At 57.7% G+C, this 22,474-nt stretch overlaps 1 protein-coding gene across 20 annotated transcripts in view; it reads right to left on the bottom strand.

Annotated features, from left to right (window-relative positions):
- Positions 1–1,655: 1,655 nt before the first annotated feature.
- Positions 1,656–22,474, bottom strand: part of LOC107307453 (protein fuzzy homolog) — a 55,799-nt gene continuing 34,980 nt past the window's right edge. For 2 of the 20 annotated variants that reach the window (XM_085535510.1, XM_085535511.1), the window contains exons 11-15: positions 18,409–18,480; positions 17,084–17,149; positions 9,753–9,818; positions 6,626–6,777; positions 1,656–2,115 (exon numbers count right to left, since the gene is read on the bottom strand). In XM_085535510.1, the coding sequence (XP_085391636.1) occupies positions 1,732–2,115; positions 6,626–6,777; positions 9,753–9,818; positions 17,084–17,149; positions 18,409–18,480 (740 nt within the window). In that variant the 3' untranslated portion in view covers positions 1,656–1,731. The other 18 variants (XR_014941864.1, XR_014941854.1, XR_014941862.1 and 15 more) reach the window with 18 other exon arrangements.

The following is a 22,474-nucleotide window of genomic DNA, read 5'->3' on the forward strand; positions in this document are numbered from 1 at the left end:
ACCATAGGGACCCCATAGGGAACCATAGGGACACATAGCGACCCTATAGAGATACATAGAGACCCCACAGAGACCCATAGGGATGCATAGAGACCCATAGGGACCCATAAGGAACCATAGAGACCCATAGGGACCCATAGAAACCCATAGAGAGCCATAGGGACCCATAGAGACCCCATAGAGACCCATAGAGACCCCATAGAGAACCATAGGGACCCATAGAGACACACAGGGACCCTATAGAGACCCATAGGGACCCATAGAGACCCATAGAGACACACTGAGACACATAGAGACCATATAGGGATACATTGAGACCCCATAGAGACCCATAGGGACCTATAGGGATACATGCGGTCCAGGTCGGGGGGGCTCTGTGGGGTATAATGGGGGGGGGATACCATGAATACCCCATAGAGACCCATAGAGATACATAGAGACCCCATAGAGATACATAGAGACCCATAGGGAACCATAGAAATACATAGGGACCCCATAGGGACCCATAGGGACCTATAGGGATACATGCGGTCCAGGTCGGGGGGGCTCTGTGGGGTATAATGGGGGGGGGGGATACCATAAATACCCTATAGAGACCCATAGGGACCCATAGAGACCCCATAGAGAACCATAGGGACCCATAGGGACCCATAGAGACACATAGGGACCCCATAGAGACCCATAGGGACCCCATAGGGAACCATAGAGACCTATAGGGATACATGCGGTCCAGGTTGGGGGGGCTCTGTGGGGTATAATGGGGGGGGGGGATACCATAAATACCCTATAGAAACCCCATAGAGATACATAGAGACCCCATAGGGACACATAGAGACCCCATAGAGACACATAGGGATACATAGGGACCCATAGGGACACATAGGGACCCCATAGAGACCCATAGGGACCTATAGGGATACATGCGGTCCAGGTCGGGGGGGCTCTGTGGGGTATAATGGGGGGGGGGATACCATAAATACCCCATAGAGATCATATAGACCCCATAGAGACCCCATAGGGAACCATAGAGACCCCATAGGGAACCATAGGGACCCATAGAAACCCATAGAGAACCATAGGGACCCCATAGAGACCCATAGAGATACATAGGGACCCCATAGGGACCTATAGGGATACATGCGGTCCAGGTCGGGGGGGCTCTGTGGGGTATAATGGGGGGGGGGGACAGCATAAATACCCCATAGAGACCCATAGAGATACATAGAGACCCCATAGGGAACCATAGGGACCCATAGGGACCTATAGGGAACCATAGGGAACCATAGAGACCCCATAGGGAACCATAGGGAACCATAGAGACCCCATAGAGACCCATAGGGATGCATAGAGACCCATAGAGACCCATAGAGACCCATAGGGACCCCATAGAGACCCATAGGGACCTATAGGGATACATGCAGTCCAGGTCGGGGGGGCTCTGTGGGGCAGAGGGAACATAAATACCCCATAGAGACCCATAGAGACCCATAGAGACCCATAGAGAGCCATAGGGACCCATAGAGACCCCATAGGGATACATAGGGACCCATAGAGATACATAGAGACCCCATAGAGACCCATAGGGACACACAGAGACCCCATAGAGAATCATAGGGATACATTGAGACCCATAGAGACCCCATAGAGACCCATAGGGACCCATAGAGACCCATAGGGACCCCATAAGGACACACAGGGAACCATACGGACCCCATAGAGACCCATAGGGATTCATGGTGACCCCATAGAGACCCATAGAGACCCCATAGGGAACCATAGAGACACATAGGGACCCATAGAGACCCATAGAGACCCATAGGGAACCATAGGGAACCATAGAGACCCCATAGAGACCCCATAGGGAACCATAGAGACCCCATAGAGAACCATAGAGACCCCATAAGGACACACTGAGACCCATAGAGACCCCATAGAGAACCATAGAGACCCTATAGGGACACATAGAGAACCATAGGAATACATGCGGTCCAGGTCGGGGGGGCTCTGTGGGGTAAACCATAAATACCCCATAAATACCCCATAGAAACCCCATAGAGATACATAGGGACCCCATAGGGACCTATAGGGATACATGCGGTCCAGGTCGGGGGGGCTCTGTGGGGCAGACAACATAAATACCCCATAGAAACCCCATAGAGATACATAGAGACCCTATAGGGAACCATAGAGCCCCATAGAGACCCATAGGGACCCATAGAGACCCCATAGAGCCCCATAGGAACCCATAGGGACCCATAGAGACCCATAGGGACCCATAGACCCCATAGAGATACATAGGGACCCCATAGAGACCCATAGAGACCCATAGGGACCCATAGACCCCATAGAGACCCATAGAGACCCCATAGGGAACAATAGACCCCATTGAGACCACATAGAGACCCATAGAGACCCCATAGGGACACATTGAGACCCATAGGGACCCATAGAGACCCATAGAGACCCCATAGGTCCCCCCCAGCCCCACACACCTTATGTCCGTCATCCTCGGGGGGCTGTGGGGGTCCATAAAGACCCCATAGAGACCCATACTGACCCACAGAGACCCATAGAGACCCCATAGGGACCCATAGAGCCCCATAGGGACCCATAGAGACCCCATAGGGACACACTGAGAGCCAGAGACCCCATAGAAACCCCATAGAGACCCATAGGGACCCATAGAGACCCATAGGGACCCATAGAGACCCCATAGAGCCCCATAGGGACCCACAGAGACCCATAAGGACCCACAGAGCCCCATAGAGCCCCATAGGGACACATAGGGACCCATAGGGACCCCATAGACCCCATAGAGACCCCATAGAGACCCCATAGGGACCCATAGAGACCCCATAGGGACCCCATAGGGACCCATAGGGACCCCATCGGGACACATTGAGACCGAGAGACCCCATAGGGACACATTGAGACCCATAGGGACCCATAGACCCATAGAGACCCATAGAGACCCCACAGAGACCCCATAGAGACCCACAGGGACCCACAGGGACCCATAGAGACCCATAGAGACCCATAGAGACCCATAGGGACCCATAGACCCATAGGGACCCATAGAGACCCATAGGGACCCACAGAGAACTATAGAGACCCATAGAGACCCACAGACCCCACAGAAACCCCATAGGGACCCATAGAGCCCCATAGAGACCCCATAGATCCCCCCCAGCCCCACACACCTTATGTCCGTCATCCTCGGGGGGCTGTGGGGGTCCATAAAGACCCATAGAGACCCATAGGGACCCATACAGCCCCATAGGGACCCATAGGGACCCCATAGGAACCCATAGAGCCCCATAGAGCCCCATAGAGACCCATAGAGCCCCATAGGGACCCATAGAGACCCCATAGGGACACACTGAGAGCCAGAGACCCCATAGAAACCCCATAGAGACCCATAGGGACCCATAGAGACACATAGAGACCTATAGAGATACATAGAGACCCCATAGGGACACATAGAGACCCATAGAGACCCATAGAGCCCCATAGAAACCCATAGGGACCCATAGAGCCCCATAGAGACCCATAGAGACCCCATAGGGACCCATAGAACCCCATAGAGACCCATAGAGACCCATAGAACCCTATAGACCCCATAGACACCCCATAGAGACCCATAGGGACCCATAGAGCCCCATAGAGACCCCATAGAGACCCATAGAACCCTATAGACCCCATAGACACCCCATAGAGACCCATAGGGACCCATAGAGACCCATAGACCCCACAGAAACCCCATAGAGACCCCATAGGGATCCATAGAGACACATAGGGACCCATAGAGACCCCATAGAGACCCCACAGGGACACATTGAGACCCAGAGACCCCATAGGGACCCATAGAGCCCCATAGAGCCACATAGGGACCCATAGAGACCTATAGAGACCCCATAGGGACACATTGAGACCCACAGGGACCCATAGAGACCCCATAGGGACCCACAGAGACCCCATAAGGACCCATAGAGACCCATAGAGACCAATAGAGCCCCATAGGGACCAATAGACCCCATAGAGACCCATAGAGACCCATAGGGACCCATAGAGACCCATAGAGACCCCATAGATCCCCCCCAGCCCCACACACCTTATGTCCGTCATCCTCGGGGGGCTGTGGGGGTCCATAAAGACCCCATAGAGACCCATAGGGACCCATGGAGACCCCATAGGGACCCATAGAGCCCCATAGGGACCCATAGAGACCCATAGAGACCCCATAGGGACCCACAGAGACCCCATAAGGACCCATAGAGACCCATAGAGACCCACAGAGACCCCATAGGGACCCATAGGGATAAATTGAGACCCCGAGACCCCATAGAGACCCCATAGAGACCCACAGGGACCCATAGAGACCCATAGGGACCCATAGGGACCCACAGGGACCTATAGAGCCCTATAGACCCCATAGAGATACATAGAGACCCATAGAAACCCATAGGGACCCATAGAGCCCCATAGGGACCCATAGAGCCCCATAGAGACCCATAGAGACCCCATAGGTCCCCCCCAGCCCCACACACCTTATGTCCGTCATCCTCGGGGGGCTGTGGGGGTCCATAAACACCCCATAGAGACCCATAGGGGCCCATGGAGACCCATAGAGACCCATAGAGACCCCATAGGGACACACTGAGACCCAGAGACCCCATAGGGACCCATAGACCCCATAGAAACCCCATAGAGACCCATAGACCCCATAGAGACCCCATAGAAACCCCATAGAGACCCCATAGAGACCCATAGAGACCCCATAGGGACCCATAGAGCCCCATAGAGACCCCATAGGGACCCATAGAGCCCCATAGAGACCCATAGAGACCCATAGAACCCTATAGACCCCATAGACACCCCATAGAGACCCATAGGGACCCATAGAGCCCCATAGAGACCCCATAGAGCCCCATAGGAACCCATAGGGATCCATAGAGCCCCATAGGGACCAATAGACCCCATAGAGACCACATAGAGACCCATAGAGACCCCATAGAGACGCATATGGACCCCATAGTGACCCATAGAGACCCATAGAGACCCATAGAGACCCATATGGACCCCATAGGGACCCATAGAGACCCATAGAGACCCCATAGATCCCCCCCGGCCCCACACACCTTATGTCCGTCATCCTCGGGGGGCTGTGGGGGTCCATAAAGACCCCATAGAGACCCATAGGGACCCATAGGGACCCATAGAGACCCCATAGGGACCCATAGAGACCCATAGGGACCCATAGAGACCCCATAGGGACCCACAGAGACACACAGAGGCCCACAGGGACACATAGGGACCCATAGAGACCCATAGACCCTACAGAAACCCCATAGAGACCCCATAGAAACCCCATAGAGACCCATAGGGACCCACAGAGCCCCATAGAGCCCCATAGAGCCCCATAGGGACACATAGGGACCCATAGGGACCCCATAGACCCCATAGGGACCCATAGAGACCCCATAGAGACCCCATAGAGACCCATAGAGCCCCATAGAGCCCCATAGAGACCCATAAAGACCCATAGGGCCCCATAGAGACCCCATCGGGACACATTGAGACCGAGAGACCCCATAGAAACCCCATAGAGACCCCATAGAGACCCACAGAAACACATAGGGATCCATAGGGATCCATAGGGACCCACAGAGCCCCATAGGGACCCATAGGGACCCCATAGAGCCCCATAGGGACCCATAGGGACCCATAGAGCCCCATAGAGACCCATAGAGACCCCATAGATCCCCCCCAGCCCCACACACCTTATGTCCGTCATCCTCGGGGGGCTGTGGGGGTCCATAAAGACCCCATAGAGACCCCATAGGGACACATAGAGACCCCATAGGGACCCATAGAGCCCCATAGGGACCCATAGAGACCCATAGAGACCCATAGGGACCCATAGAGCCCCATAGGGACCCATAGAGACCCCATAGGGACTCTGAGAGCCAGAGACCCCATAGAAACCCCATAGAGACCCCATAGGGACACATAGAGACCCATAGAGACCCATAGAGACCCCATAGAGCCCCATAGGGACACATAGAGACCCCATAGTGCCCCATAGAGACCCCATAGAGACCCATAGGGACCCATAGAGACACATAGAGACCTATAGAGATACATAGAGACCCCATAGGGACACATAGAGACACACAGAGACCCATAGAGCCCCATAGAAACCCATAGGGATCCATAGGGACCCATAGAGCCCCATAGAGACCCCATAGGGACACATAGGGATCCATAGAGACCCATAGACCCCATAGAGACCCCATAGGGATCCATAGGGACCCATAGAGACCCCATAGAGATACATAGGGACCCCATAGAGCCCCATAGAGACCCATAGGGACCCATAGAGATACATAGGGACCCATAGAGCCCCATAGGGACCCCATAGAGACCCATAGAGACCCATAGGGACCCATAGACCCCATAGAGACCCATAGAGACCCCATAGAGGCCCATAGAGCCCCATAGGGACCAATAGACCCCATAGAGACCACATAGAGACCCATAGAGACCCCATAGAGACCCATATGGACCCCATAGGGACCCATAGAGACCCATAGAGACCCCATAGATCCCCCCCGGCCCCACACACCTTATGTCCGTCATCCTCGGGGGGCTGTGGGGGTCCGGGGGGTCTCATGGTCCAAATAGGGACGGAGACGGGCAGAGATCGGGCGTATAATGGGGGGGGGCCGTGGGGCAGGATGTGGGGCACAACCCCCCCATCATCTGTGGGGCTGCAATCTATGGGGCAGGGGGGGAATGGGGTCAGGGGCTGGCTATATGGCCCCATAGCCAGCCCCATATAGCCCCCCCCTGCCCCATAGGGACCCCATAGAGACCCCCACGTCCCCCCCCAGCCCCCATCCCAGCCCCATAGGGACCCCATAAGGACACCCAGACCCCCCCCAGCCCCATAGAGACCCCATAGGGACCCCATTAGGACTCTCAGCCCCATAGGGACCCCATAAGGACCCCCCAGCCCCATAGAGACCCCATAAGGACCCCCCCAGCCCCATAGAGACCCCATAGGGACCCCCAGAACCCCCCCAGCCCCATAGAGACCCCATAGGGACCCCATTAGGACTCTCAGCCCCATAGGGACCCCATAAGGACCCCCCCAGCCCCATAGAGACCCCATAGGGACCCCCCTGGCCCCACTGAGACCCCCAGCCCCATAGAGACCCCATAAGGACCCCCCCCCCAGCCCCATAGGGACCCCATAAGGACCCCCCCAGCCCCATAGGGACCCCATAAGGACCCCCCCAGCCCCATAGAGACCCCATAAGGACCCCCAGACCCCCCCCAGCCCCATAGGGATCCCATAAGGACCTCCCCAGCCCCATAGAGACCCCCAGCCCCATAAAGACCCCATAAGGACCCCCCCAGCCCCATAGGGACCCCATTAGGACTCCCAGCCCCATAGAGACCCCATAGGGACCCCCAGAACCCCCCAGCCCCATAGAGACCCCATAGGGACCCCATAGGGATCCCCAGACCCCCCCCAGCCCCATAGAGACCCCCAGGCCCACAGAGACCCCCATCATCTGTGGGGCTGCAATCTATGGGGCAGGGGGGGAATGGGGTCAGGGGCTGCCCCATAGTCAGCCCCATAGAGCCTCCCCGTGCCCCATAGCCAGCCCCATAGAGCCCCCCTCTGCCCCATAGAGACCCCATAAGGACACTTAGCCCCCCTCCAGCCCCATAGGGACCCCATTAGGACCCCATAGAGACCCCCAGCCCCCCCCAGCCTCATAGAGACCCCATAAGGACAACCAGCCTCCCCCAACCCCATAGGAACCCCATAAAGACCCCATAGGGAGCCCCAGACCCATAGGGACCCCATAAGGACTCCCAGCCCCATAGGGACCCCATAGAGACCCCCACGTCCCCCCCCAGCCCCATAGGGACCCCCAGCCCCCATCCCAGCCCCATAGAGACCCCATAGGGACCCCATAGGGACCCCCACACCCCCCTCAGCCCCATAGAGACCCCCAGGCCCATAGAGACCCCCATCATCTGTGGGGCTGCAATCTATGGGGCAGGGGGGGAATGGGGTCAGGGGCTGCCCCATAGCCAGCCCCATAGAGCCTCCCCCTGCCCCATAGGGACCCCATAGAGACCCCCACGTCCCCCCCCAGCCCCATAGGGACCCCCAGCCCCCATCCCAGCCCCATAGAGACCCCATAAGGACCCCCAGACCCCACCCCCTCAGCCCCATAGGGACCCCATAAGGACACCCACTGTTGCCCCATAGAGACCCCCAGCCCCATAGAGACCCCATAAGGACCCCCAGACCCCCCCCAGCCCCATAGAAACCCCATAAGGACCCCCACTGCTGCCCCATAGAGACCCCCAGCCCCATAGAGACCCCACAGGGACCCCCAGCCCCATTGAGACCCCATAAGGACCCCCCCAGTCCCATTGAGACCCCATAGTGACCCCCAGCCCCATTGAGACCCTATAAGAACCCCCCCAGTCCCATTGAGACCCCCAGCCCCATAGAGACCCCATAGGGACCCCCAGACCCCCCCCAGCCCCATAGAGACCCCATAGGGACCCCATTAGGACCCCCAGACCCCCCCTAGACCCATAGGGACCCCCCAGCCCCATAGAGACCCCATGGGGACCCCATTAGGACTCCCAGCCCCATAGAGACCCCATAAGGACCCCCCCAGCCCCATAGGGACCCCATAAGGACCTCCCCAGCCCCATAGAGACCCCATAGGGACCCCCAGAACCCCCCCAGCCCCATAGAGACCCCATAGGGACCCCATTAGGACTCTCAGCCCCATTGAGACCCCATAAGGACCCCCCCAGCCCCATAGAGACCCCATAGGGACCCCCAGACCCCACCCAGCCCCATAGGGACCCCATAGGGACCCCCCCGGCCCCATTGACACCCCCAGCCCCATAGAGATCCCATAAGGACCTCCCCAGCCCCATAGAGACCCCCAGCCCCATAAAGACCCCATAAGGACCCCCCCCAGCCCCATAGAGACCCCATAAGGACCTCCCCAGCCCCATAGGGACCCCATAGGGACCCCATAAGGACTCCCAGCCCCATAGGGACCCCATAGGGACCCCCAGACCCCCCCAGCCCCATAGAGACCCCATAGGGACCCCATTAGGACTCTCAGCCCCATAGAGACCCCATAGGGACCCCATAAGGACTCCCAGCCCCATAGAGACCCCATAGAGACCCCCAGCCCCATAGAGACCCCATAAGGACCCCCCCAGCCCCACAGAGACCCCCAGCCCCATAGAGACCCCATAAGGACCCCATAGGGACCCCCAGGCCCCCCCCAGCCCCATAGAGACCCCATAGGGACCCCCCCAGCCCCATAGAGACCCCATAGGGACCCCATAGGGATCCCCAGACCCCCCCCAGCCCCATAGGGATCCCATAAGGACCTCCCCAGCCCCATAGAGACCCCCAGCCCCATAAAGACCCCATAAGGACCCCCCCCAGCCCCATAGAGACCCCATAAGGACCTCCCCAGCCCCATAGGGACCCCATAAGGACTCCCAGCCCCATAGGGACCCCATAGGGACCCCCAGACCCCCCCAGCCCCATAGAGACCCCATAGGGACCCCATTAGGACTCTCAGCCCCATAGAGACCCCATAGGGACCCCATTAGGACTCTCAGCCCCATAGGGACCCCATTAGGACTCTCAGCCCCATAGAGACCCCATAGGGACCCCCACCCCCCCCCACCGTCGCTCTCGGGGTCGCTCTCCTCCTCTTCGGGGCCGGGGGAATCTTCATCCATCAGGAACAGCCCTAAAAGGGGAAAGGGGGGATGTGACACCCCATAGAGCCCCATAACCACCCCATAGCGCCCCATAGAGCCCCATAGAGCCCCATAGCGCCCCATAACCACCCCATAGCGCCCAATAGAGCCCCATAGAGCCCCATAGCGCCCCATAACCACCCCATAGCGCCCCATAGCGCCCCATAACCACCCCATAGTGCCCCATAACCACCCCATAGCGCCCCATAACCACCCCATAGCACCCCACAGAGCCCCATAGCGCCCCATAACCACCCCATAGCGCCCCATAGCGCCCCATAACCACCCCATAGCGCCCCATAGAGCCCCATAGCGCCCCATAACCACCCCATAGCGCCCCATAGAGCCCCATAACCACCCCATAGCGCCCCATAACCACCCCATAGCGCCCCATAGAGCCCCATAACCACCCCATAGCGCCCCATAACCACCCCATAGTGCCCCATAACCACCCCATAGTGTCCCATAGCGCCCCATAACCACCCCATAGTGCCCCATAACCACCCCATAGCGCCCCATAACCACCCCATAGCGCCCCATAACCACCCCATAGCGCCCCATAGCGCCCCATAACCACCCCATAGCGCCCCATAACCACCCCATAGAGCCCCATAACCACCCCATAGCACCCCATAACCACCCCATAGCGCCCCATAGAGCCCCATAACCACCCCATAGCGCCCCATAACCACCCCATAGTGCCCCATAGTGCCCCATAGACCCCAATAACCCCCATAGCGCCCCATAACCACCCCATAGCGCCCCATAGCCACCCCATAGCACCCCATAGTGCCCCATAACCACCCCATAGCGCCCCATAACCACCCCATAGTGCCCCATAGTGCCCCATAGACCCCAATAACCCCCATAGAGCCCCATAACCACCCCATAGCGCCCCATAACCACCCCATAGAGCCCCATAACCACCCCATAGCGCCCCATAACCACCCCATAGAGCCCCATAACCACCCCATAGCGCCCCATAGAGCCCCATAACCACCCCATAGTGCCCCATAGCGCCCCACAACCACCCCATAGCGCCCCATAACCACCCCATAGAGCCCCATAACCACCCCATAGTGCCCCATAACCACCCCATAGTGTCCCATAGTGCCCCATAACCACCCCATAGCGCCCCATACCTGCCCCATAGTGCCCCATAACCACCCCATAGTGCCCCATAGTGCCCCATAGACCCCAATAACCCCCATAGCGCCCCATAACCACCCCATAGCGCCCCATAGCGCCCCATAACGACCCCATAGCGCCCCATAACCACCCCATAGCGCCCCATAACCACCCCATAGCGCCCCATAACCACCCCATAGCGCCCCATAGTGCCCCATAACCACCCCATAGTGCCCCATAACCACCCCATAGAGCCCCATAACCACCCCATAGCACCCCAAAACCACCCCATAGCGCCCCATAACCACCCCATAGCGCCCCATAGAGCCCCATAACCACCCCATAGCGCCCCATAGCGCCCCATAACCACCCCATAGCGCCCCATAGCGCCCCATAACCACCCCATAGTGCCCCATAACCACCCCATAGCACCCCATAACCACCCCATAGTGCCCCATAGCACCCCATAACCACCCCATAGCGCCCCATAACCACCCCATAGCGCCCCATAGCGCCCCATAGAGCCCCATAGCGCCCCATAACCACCCCATAGCGCCCCATAGCGCCCCATAACCACCCCATAGCGCCCCATAACCACCCCATAGCGCCCCATAGTGCCCCATAACCACCCCATAGCACCCCATAACCACCCCATAGCGCCCCATAGCGCCCCATAACCACCCCATAGTGCTCCATAACCACCCCATAGCGCCCCATAACCACCCCATAGCGCCCCATAGAGCCCCATAGCGCCCCATAACCACCCCATAGTGCCCCATAGCGCCCCATAACCACCCCATAGCGCCCCATAGTGCCCCATAGACCCCAATAACCCCCATAGAGCCCCATAACCACCCCATAGCGCCCCATAGCACCCCATAGAGCCCCATAACCATTCCATAGAGCCCCATAACCACCCCATAGCGCCCCATAGTGCCCCATAAACACCCCATAGAGCCCCATAACCACCCCATAGCGCCCCATAGCGCCCCATAACCACCCCATAGCGCCCCATAACCACCCCATAGAGCCCCATAGCGCCCCATAGTGCCCCATAGACCCCAATAACCCCCATAGAGCCCCATAACCACCCCATAGCGCCCCATAACCACCCCATAGAGCCCCATAACCACCCCATAGCGCCCCATAACCACCCCATAGCGCCCCATAGCGCCCCATAACCACCCCATAACCACCCCATAGCGCCCCATAACCACCCCATAGCGCCCCATAACCACCCCATAGCGCCCCATAGTGCCCCATAACCACCCCATAGTGCCCCATAACCACCCCATAGCGCCCCATAACCACCCCAGAGCGCCCCATAGCGCCCCATAACCACCCCATAGTGTCCCATAACCACCCCATAGTGCCCCATAACCACCCCATAGCGCCCCATAACCACCCCATAGCGCCCCATAGTGCCCCATAACCACCCCATAGTGCCCCATAACCACCCCAGAGCGCCCCAGAGCGCCCCATAACCACCCCATAGCGCCCCATAACCACCCCATAGCGCCCCATAGCGCCCCATAACCACCCCATAGCGCCCCATAACCACCCCATAGCGCCCCATAGCGCCCCATAACCACCCCATAGCACCCCATAACCACCCCATAGAGCCCCATAGAGCCCCATAACCACCCCATAGCGCCCCATAATCACCCCATAGCGCCCCATAGAGCCCCATAACCACCCCATAGCGCCCCATAACCACCCCATAGCGCCCCATAGCGCCCCATAACCACCCCATAGCACCCCATAGAGCCCCATAACCACCCCATAGCGCCCCATAACCACCCCATAGCGCCCCATAGCGCCCCATAACCACCCCATAGAGCCCCATAACCACCCCATAGCACCCCATAGCGCCCCATAACCACCCCATAGCGCCCCATAACCACCCCATAGCGCCCCATAGCGCCCCATAACCACCCCATAGCACCCCATAGCGCCCCATAACCACCCCATAGCGCCCCATAACCACCCCATAGCACCCCATAGTGCCCCATAACCACCCCATAGCGCCCCATAACCACCCCATAGCGCCCCATAACCACCCCATAGCGCCCCATAGCGCCCCATAACCACCCCATAGCGCCCCATAACCACCCCATAGCGCCCCATACCTGCCCCATAGTGCCCCATAACCACCCCATAACCACCCCATAGCACCCCATAACCACCCCATAGCGCCCCATAACCACCCCATAGCGCCCCATAACCACCCCATAGTGCCCCATAGAGCCCCATAACCACCCCATAGCGCCCCATAACCACCCCATAGCGCCCCATAACCACCCCATAGAGCCCCATAACCACCCCATAGCGCCCCATAACCACCCCATAGAGCCCCATAACCACCCCATAGCGCCCCATAGAGCCCCATAACCACCCCATAGTGCCCCATAGTGCCCCATAACCACCCCATAGCGCCCCATAACCACCCCATAGCGCCCCATAACCACCCCATAGCGCCCCATAGTGCCCCATAACCACCCCATAGTGCCCCATAACCACCCCATAGCGCCCCATAACCACCCCAGAGCGCCCCATAGCGCCCCATAACCACCCCATAGTGTCCCATAACCACCCCATAGTGCCCCATAACCACCCCATAGCGCCCCATAACCACCCCATAGCGCCCCATAGTGCCCCATAACCACCCCATAGTGCCCCATAACCACCCCAGAGCGCCCCAGAGCGCCCCATAACCACCCCATAGCGCCCCATAACCACCCCATAGCGCCCCATAGCGCCCCATAACCACCCCATAGCGCCCCATAACCACCCCATAGCGCCCCATAGCGCCCCATAACCACCCCATAGCACCCCATAACCACCCCATAGAGCCCCATAGAGCCCCATAACCACCCCATAGCGCCCCATAATCACCCCATAGCGCCCCATAGAGCCCCATAACCACCCCATAGCGCCCCATAACCACCCCATAGCGCCCCATAGCGCCCCATAACCACCCCATAGCACCCCATAGAGCCCCATAACCACCCCATAGCGCCCCATAACCACCCCATAGCGCCCCATAGCGCCCCATAACCACCCCATAGAGCCCCATAACCACCCCATAGCACCCCATAGCGCCCCATAACCACCCCATAGCGCCCCATAACCACCCCATAGCGCCCCATAGCGCCCCATAACCACCCCATAGCACCCCATAGCGCCCCATAACCACCCCATAGCGCCCCATAACCACCCCATAGCACCCCATAGTGCCCCATAACCACCCCATAGCACCCCATAGCGCCCCATAGCACCCCATAACCACCCCATAGCGCCCCATAGCGCCCCATAACCACCCCATAGCGCCCCATAGAGCCCCATAACCACCCCATAGCGCCCCATAACCACCCCATAGCGCCCCATAACCACCCCATAGCGCCCCATAGCGCCCCATAACCACCCCATAGCGCCCCATAACCACCCCATAGCGCCCCATACCTGCCCCATAGTGCCCCATAACCACCCCATAACCACCCCATAGCACCCCATAACCACCCCATAGCGCCCCATAACCACCCCATAGCGCCCCATAACCACCCCATAGTGCCCCATAGAGCCCCATAACCACCCCATAGCGCCCCATAACCACCCCATAGCGCCCCATAACCACCCCATAGAGCCCCATAACCACCCCATAGCGCCCCATAACCACCCCATAGAGCCCCATAACCACCCCATAGCGCCCCATAGAGCCCCATAACCACCCCATAGTGCCCCATAGCGCCCCATAACCACCCCATAGCGCCCCATAACCACCCCATAGTGCCCCATAGCCACCCCATAGCGCCCCATAGTGCCCCATAACCACCCCATAGCGCCCCATAACCACCCCATAGCGCCCCATAGCGCCCCATAGTGCCCCATAACCACCCCATAGCGCCCCATAACCACCCCATAGCGCCCCATAACCACCCCATAGCGCCCCATAGTGCCCCATAACCACCCCATAGCGCCCCATAACCACCCCATAGCGCCCCATAACCACCCCATAGCGCCCCATAGTGCCCCATAACCACCCCATAGCGCCCCATAACCACCCCATAGCGCCCCATAGAGCCCCATAACCACCCCATAGCGCCCCATAGCGCCCCATAACCACCCCATAGCGCCCCATAACCACCCCATAGCGCCCCATAACCACCCCATAGCGCCCCATACCTGCCCCATAGTGCCCCATAACCACCCCATAGCGCCCCATAGAGCCCCATAACCACCCCATAGTGCCCCATAACCACCCCATAACCACCCCATAGAGCCCCATAACCACCCCATAGCGCCCCATAACCACCCCATAGCGCCCCATAACCACCCCATAGCACCCCATAGTGCCCCATAACCACCCCATAGAGCCCCATAACCACCCCATAGCGCCCCATAGTGCCCCATAACCACCCCATAGTGCCCCATAGTGCCCCATAACCACCCCATAGCGTCCCATAGTGCCCCATAGACCCCAATAACCCCCATAGAGCCCCATAACCACCCCATAGCGCCCCATAACCACCCCATAGCACCCCATAGTGCCCCATAACCACCCTATAGTGCCCCATAGACCCCAATATCCCCCATAGCACCCCATAACCACCCTATAGTGCCCCATAGACCCCAATATCCCCCATAGCACCCCATAACCACCCTATAGTGCCCCATAGACCCCAATAACCCCCATAGCACCCCCATAGCACCCCATAACCACGCCATAGTGCCCCATAGACCCCAATACTCCCCATAGACCCCAATACCCCCCCATAGACCCCAATACCCTTCCATAGACCCCAATATCCCCCATAGCGCCCCATAACTGCCCCATAACCACCCCATAGTGCCCCATAGACCCCAATACCCCCCCACAGACCCCAATACCCCTCCATAGACCCCAATATCCCCCATAGTGCCCCACAGCTGCCCTATTACCCCCATTGACCCCAATAACCCCCATTCACCCTATTGCCCCCATTCACCCCATAGATCCCCATTGACCCCATTACCCCCACTGACCCCATAGCCCCCATTGACCCCATTACCCCCATTGACCCCATAGCCCCCATTGACCCCATAGACCCCACTGACCCCATAACCACCCCATTCACCCCAATAACCCCATTACCCCCATAGACCCCATTACCCCCATAACCCCCATTGACCCCATAGATCCCCATTGACCCCATAACCCTCATTGACCCCATAACCCCCATAGATCCCTATTGACCCCATAGATCCCTATTGCCCCCCATTGACCCCATAGATCCCCATTGACCCCATAGATCCCTATTGCCCCCCATTACCCCCATTGACCCCATAACCCCATTGACCCCATTACCCCCATAGACCCCATAACCCCCATTGACCCCAATAACCCCATTACCCCCATAGCCCCCATAGACCCCATAACCCCCATTGACCCCATAGATCCCCATTACCCCCATTGCCCCCATAGATCCCCATTGACCCCATAGCCCCCATTGACCCCATTACCCCCATTGACCCCATTGACCCCATAGACCCCATAACCCCCATTGACCCCATTACCCCCATTGGCCCCATTGCCCCTATTGACCCCATTGACCCCATTACCCCCATAGATCCCCATTGACCCCATAACCCCATTGACCCCATAACCCCCATAGATCCCTATTGACCCCATAGATCCCTATTGCCCCCCATTGACCCCATTACCCCCATTGACCCCATAGATCCCCATTGACCCCATAACCCTCATTGACCCCATAGATCCCCATTGACCCCATAACCCCATTGACCCCATAACCCCCATTGACCCCATAGATCCCCATTGACCCCATTGCCCCCATTAACCCCATTACCCCCATTGGCCCCATAGATCCCTATTGCCCCCCATTACCCCCATTGACCCCATAGCCCCCATTGACCCCATAACCCCCATTGACCCCATAGCTCCCATTGACCCCATTACCCCCATTGACCCCATAACCCCATTGACCCCATAACCCCATTGACCCCATAGATCCCCATTGACCCCATAACCCTCATTGACCCCATAACCCCCACAGATCCCTATTGACCCCATAGATCCCTATTGCCCCCCATTGACCCCATAACCCCATTGACCCCATAACCCCCTCACCCGTCTCATTGCAGCTCTGGGGTCTTCTCCTCCTCTTCCACCTCCTCCTCAACCCCACACCCTTATCTATAGGGCCAGACCCCCCATCTATAGGGCCAGACCCCCTATCTATAGGGCCAGACCCCATATCTATAGGGCCAGACCCATCTATAGGGCCAGACCCCCCATCTATAGGGCCAGACCCATCTATAGGGCCAGACCCCATATCTATAGGGCCAGACCCCCCATCTATAGGGCCAGACCCCATATCTATAGGGCCAGACCCATCTATAGGGCCAGACCCCCCATCTATAGGGCCAGACCCATCTATAGGGCCAGACCCCATATCTATAGGGCCAGACCCATCTATAGGGCCAGACCCCCTATCTATAGGGCCAGACCCATCTATAGGGCCAGACCCATCTATAGGGTCAGACTCCCCATCTATAGGGCCAGACCCCCCTCCTATAGGGCCAGACCCCATATCTATAGGGCCAGACCCCCTATCTATAGGGCCAGACCCCCCCTCTATAGGCTCAGATAGGGTCTCTATGGGGTTACTAATAGGGTTGGGGGTCCTGTTAATAGGGTTGGGGGGCTCAGATCTATCTATAGGGCCAGACCCCATATCTATAGGGCCAGACCCCCCTCCTATAGGGCCAGACCCATCTATAGGGCCAGACCCCCTATCTATAGGGCCAGACCCCCCTCCTATAGGGCCAGACCTATCTATAGGGCCAGACCCCATATCTATAGGGCCAGACTCCCCATCTATAGGGTCAGACCCCATATCTATAGGGCCAGACCCCCCTCCTATAGGGCCAGACCCATCTATAGGGCCAGACCCCCTATCTATAGGGCCAGACCCCCCTCCTATAGGCTCACATAGGCTCTCTATGGGGTTACTAATAGGGTTGGGGGGCTCAGATCTATCTATAGGGCCAGACCCCCCCTCTATAGGCTCACATAGGCTCTCTATGGGGTTATTAATAGGGTTGGGGGACTCAGACCTATTTATAGGGCCAGACCCCACATCTATAGGGCCAGACCCCCCTCCTATAGGGCCAGACCCATCTATAGGGCCAGACCCCCTATCTATAGGGCCAGACCCCCCTCCTATAGGCTCCCATAGGCTCTCTATGGGGTTACTAATAGGGTCAGGGCTCTTTAGGGTCCTTGACACCTTCCTATTCCCTATAGGATTATGTGACCCCATTAAAGCCTTATGGGCCGCCATAATGTGCCCTATATAAAGCCTGGCTGCCGTCCCTAAAGGTCCGGGGCCGTGGTGGGTGTATCTATAGGGTGGAGCCGACCCTATAGACGTTAATAGGACGATGTCAGACCCCGTTGATGCCCGGTACGAGTCGGCTGCTGCCACCAGGGACGACCAGGGATCCCGATGTTGGGCCATGGGGCTGGAAAACATATAGGATATAGGGTTATATAGGATCCTATAGGGTTATACGGGACCCTATAGGGTTATATAGGACCCTATGGGGGACTATAGGGTCAGATGGGGCTCTATGGGGCTCTATGGGGTCAGATAGGCCGACCAGGGATCCCGATGTTGGGCCATGGGGCTGGAAGAGACCATATAGGGTTATATGGGATCCTATAGGGTCCTATAGGATTATATGGGGTTATATGGAGTTATATAGGGTTATATAGGACCCTATAGGGCTCTATGGGGCTCTATGGGGTCAGATAGGCGGACCAGGGATCCCGATGTTGGGCCATGGGGCTGGAAGAGATCATATAGGATTATATAGGGTTATATAGGGTCCTATAGGGTTATATGGGACCCTATAGGGCTCTATGGGAGGCTATGGGGGTCTATGGGGCTCTATGGGGGGCTATGGGGTCAGATAGGCCGACCAGGGATCCCGATGTTGGGCCATGGGGCTGGAAAGCATATAGGGTTATATGGGGTTATATAGGGTCCTATAGGGTTATATAGGGTAATAGAGGGTCCTATAGACTTATATAGGGCTCTATGGGGCTCTATGGGGTCACATGAGTGGCTATGGAGGGCTATGGGGCTCTATGGGGCTCTGTGGGGGGCCATGGGGCTGGAAGAGACCATACAGGGTTATATGGGATTATATAGGATCATATAGGATTATACATTTATATGGGGTCATATAAGGTTATATAGGATCCTATGAGGCTCTATGGGGGGCTATGGGGCTCTATGGGGGGCTATGGGGTCAGATAAGGGGCTATGGGGTCAGATAAGGGGCTATGGGGCCAGATAAAGGGCTATGGGGCACTATGGGGTCAGATGGGGCTCTATGGGGGGCTATGGGGTCAGATAGGGGGCTATGGGGTCAGATAGGGGGCTATGGGGCTCTATGGGGCTCTATGGGGGGCTATGGGGCTCTATGGGGCTCTATGGGGTCAGAATGGGGCTCTATGGGGGCCTATAGGGCTCTATGGGGTCAGATAGGGGGCTATGGGGTCAGAATGGAGGGCTATGGGGCTCTATGGTGCTCTATGGGGTCATATAAGGTTATATAGGACCCTATAGGGCTCTATGGGGCTCTATGGGGTCAGATAGGCGGACCAGGGATCCCGATGTTGGGCCATGGGGCTGGAAGAGACCATATAGGGTTATATAGGGTCCTATAGGGTCCTATAGGGTTATATAGGACCCTATAGGGCTCTATGGGGTGCTACAGGGCTCTATGGGGTCAGATGAGGCTCTATAGGGGGCTATGGGGCTCTATGGGGCTCTATGGGGGGCTATGGGGCTCTATGGGGTCAGATGTGGGGCTATGGGGCTGGAAAAGATGGGGGTATAGGGTTATATAGGGTTATATAGGATCCTATAGGGGAGATGGGGGGCTATGGGGTCAGACGAGGCACTATAGGGGGCTATAGACACCCCATAGAGACCCCATAGGGAACCATAGAGCCCCATAGAACCCTATAGACACCCCATAGACCCCATAGCGCCCAATAGAGCCCCATAGGGACACATAGAGACCCTATAGTGCCCCACAGAGACCCATAGAGCCCCATAGACACCACATAGACACCCTATAGACCCCATAAAACCCTATAGATACCCCATAGTGCCCCATAGCGCCCCATAGACCCTATAGACCCCATAGACACCCCATAGAGCCTCATAGAGACCCCATAGAGCCCCATAGGGACCCATAGAGCCCCATAGAGCCCCATAGACACCCCATAGAACCCTATAGAACCCCATAGACCCCATAGAGACCCATAGGGCCCCATAGAGCCCCACAGAGACCCCATAGAGCCCCATAGGGACCCATAGAGCCCCATAGAGACCCCATAGGGACCCCATAGAACCCTATAGAGCCCCATAGGGACCCCATAGAGCACCATAGAGCCCCATAGAGCCCAATAGAGCCCCATAGAGACCCCATAGGGACCCCATAGAACCCTATAGAGCCCCATAGGGACCTCATAGAGCACCATAGAGCCCCATAGAGCCCCATAGAGCCCCATAGAGCCCCATAGACCCCATAGAGACCCCATACAGCCCCATAGGGACCCATAGGAACCCATAGAGATCCATAGAACCCCATAGAACACCATAGAGCCCCATAGAGCCCCATAGGGACTCATAGAGCCCCATAGGGACCCATAGGGACCCATAGAGTCCCATAGGGACCCATAGGGACTCATAGAGCCCCATAGGGACCCATAGGGACCCATAGAGTCCCATAGGGACCCATAGGGACCCATAGAGCCCCATAGGGACCCATAGGGACCCATAGAGCCGCATAGGGACCCATAGAGTCCCATAGGGACCCATAGGGACCCATAGAGCCCCATAGGGACCCATAGGGACCCATAGGGACCCATAGAGCCCCATAGAGACCCATAGGGACCCATAGAGCCCCACAGGGACCCATAGAGCCCCATAGGGACCCATAGAGCCCCATAGAGCCCCATAGACCCCATAGAGACCCCATACAGCCCCATAGGGACCCCATAGAACCCTATAGAGCCCCATAGACCCCACAGAGACCCCATACAGCCCCATAGGGACCCCATAGAACCCTATAGAGCCCCATAGGGACCCCATAGAGCCCCATAGGGACCCATAGAGCCCCATAGAGACCCATAGAGCCCCATAGGGACCCATAGAGCCCCATAGACCCCATAGAGACCCCATACAGCCCCATAGGGACCCATAGGAACCCATAGAGATCCATAGAACCCCATAGAACACCATAGAGCCCCATAGAGCCCCATAGGGACCCATAGAGCCCCATAGAGACCCATAGGGACCCATAGAGACCCATAGGGACCCATAGAGCCCCATAGAGACCCATAGAGCCCCATAGGGACCCATAGAGCCCCATAGGGACCCATAGGGACCCATAGAGTCCCATAGGGACCCATAGGGACCCATAGAGCCCCATAGGGACCCATAGGGACCCATAGAGCCCCATAGAGACCCATAGGGACCCATAGGGACCCATAGAGTCCCATAGGGACCCATAGGGACCCATAGAGCCCCATAGGGACCCATAGGGACCCATAGAGCCCCATAGAGCCCCATAGAGCCCCATGGGGACCCATGGGGACCCATAGAGATCCATAGAGACCCTATAGAGCCCATAGAATCCTATAGACACCCCATAGGGACCCATAGAGACCCACAGAACCCCATAGAACCCCATAGAGCCCCATAGAGACCCATAGGGACCCATAGAGATCCATAGAGACCCATAGAGCCCCATAGGGACCCCATAGAACCCTATAGAGCCCCATAGCGCCCCATAGAGCACCATAGAGCCCCATAGAGCCCCATAGGGACCCATAGAGCCCCATAGGGACCCATAGAGCCCCATAGGGACCCATAGGGACCCATAGAACCCTATAGAGACCCATAGAGCCCCATAGGGACCCATAGAGCCCCATAGGGACCCATAGGGACCCATAGAGCCCCATAGAGACCCATAGAACCCTATAGACCCCATAGCGCCCCCCCCCTTTACCTCTCCCCGCGCTCCGCTGTGACGTCACGCTCCCGCCCCCTGACCCAACATGGCGGCGCCCACGTGATGGGGAAGCGGAAGTGACGTCATATCTCCGCGACACGCGACCCCATTGGGACCCATAGAGACCCCATAGGGACCCATAGAGACCCCATAGAGACCCATTGGGACCCATAGGGACCCATGGAGACCCATAGAGATCCATAGGGACACATAGAGACCCATAGGGACCCATAGAGACCCATAGGGACACACAGAGACCCATAGGGACCCATAGAGACCCATAGAGACTCATAGGGACCCATAGAGACCCATAGAGACCCATAGAGACTCATAGGGACCCATAGGGACCCATAGAGACCCCATAGAGATCCATAGAGATCCATAGGGACCCATAGAGACCCATAGAGATCCATAGGGACCCATA

This window comes from Coturnix japonica, unplaced genomic scaffold (assembly GCF_054131305.1).
Source record: "Coturnix japonica strain WE unplaced genomic scaffold, WE-NBRP24 Scf129, whole genome shotgun sequence".
In the NCBI taxonomy this organism is placed as follows: domain Eukaryota; kingdom Metazoa; phylum Chordata; class Aves; order Galliformes; family Phasianidae; genus Coturnix; species Coturnix japonica.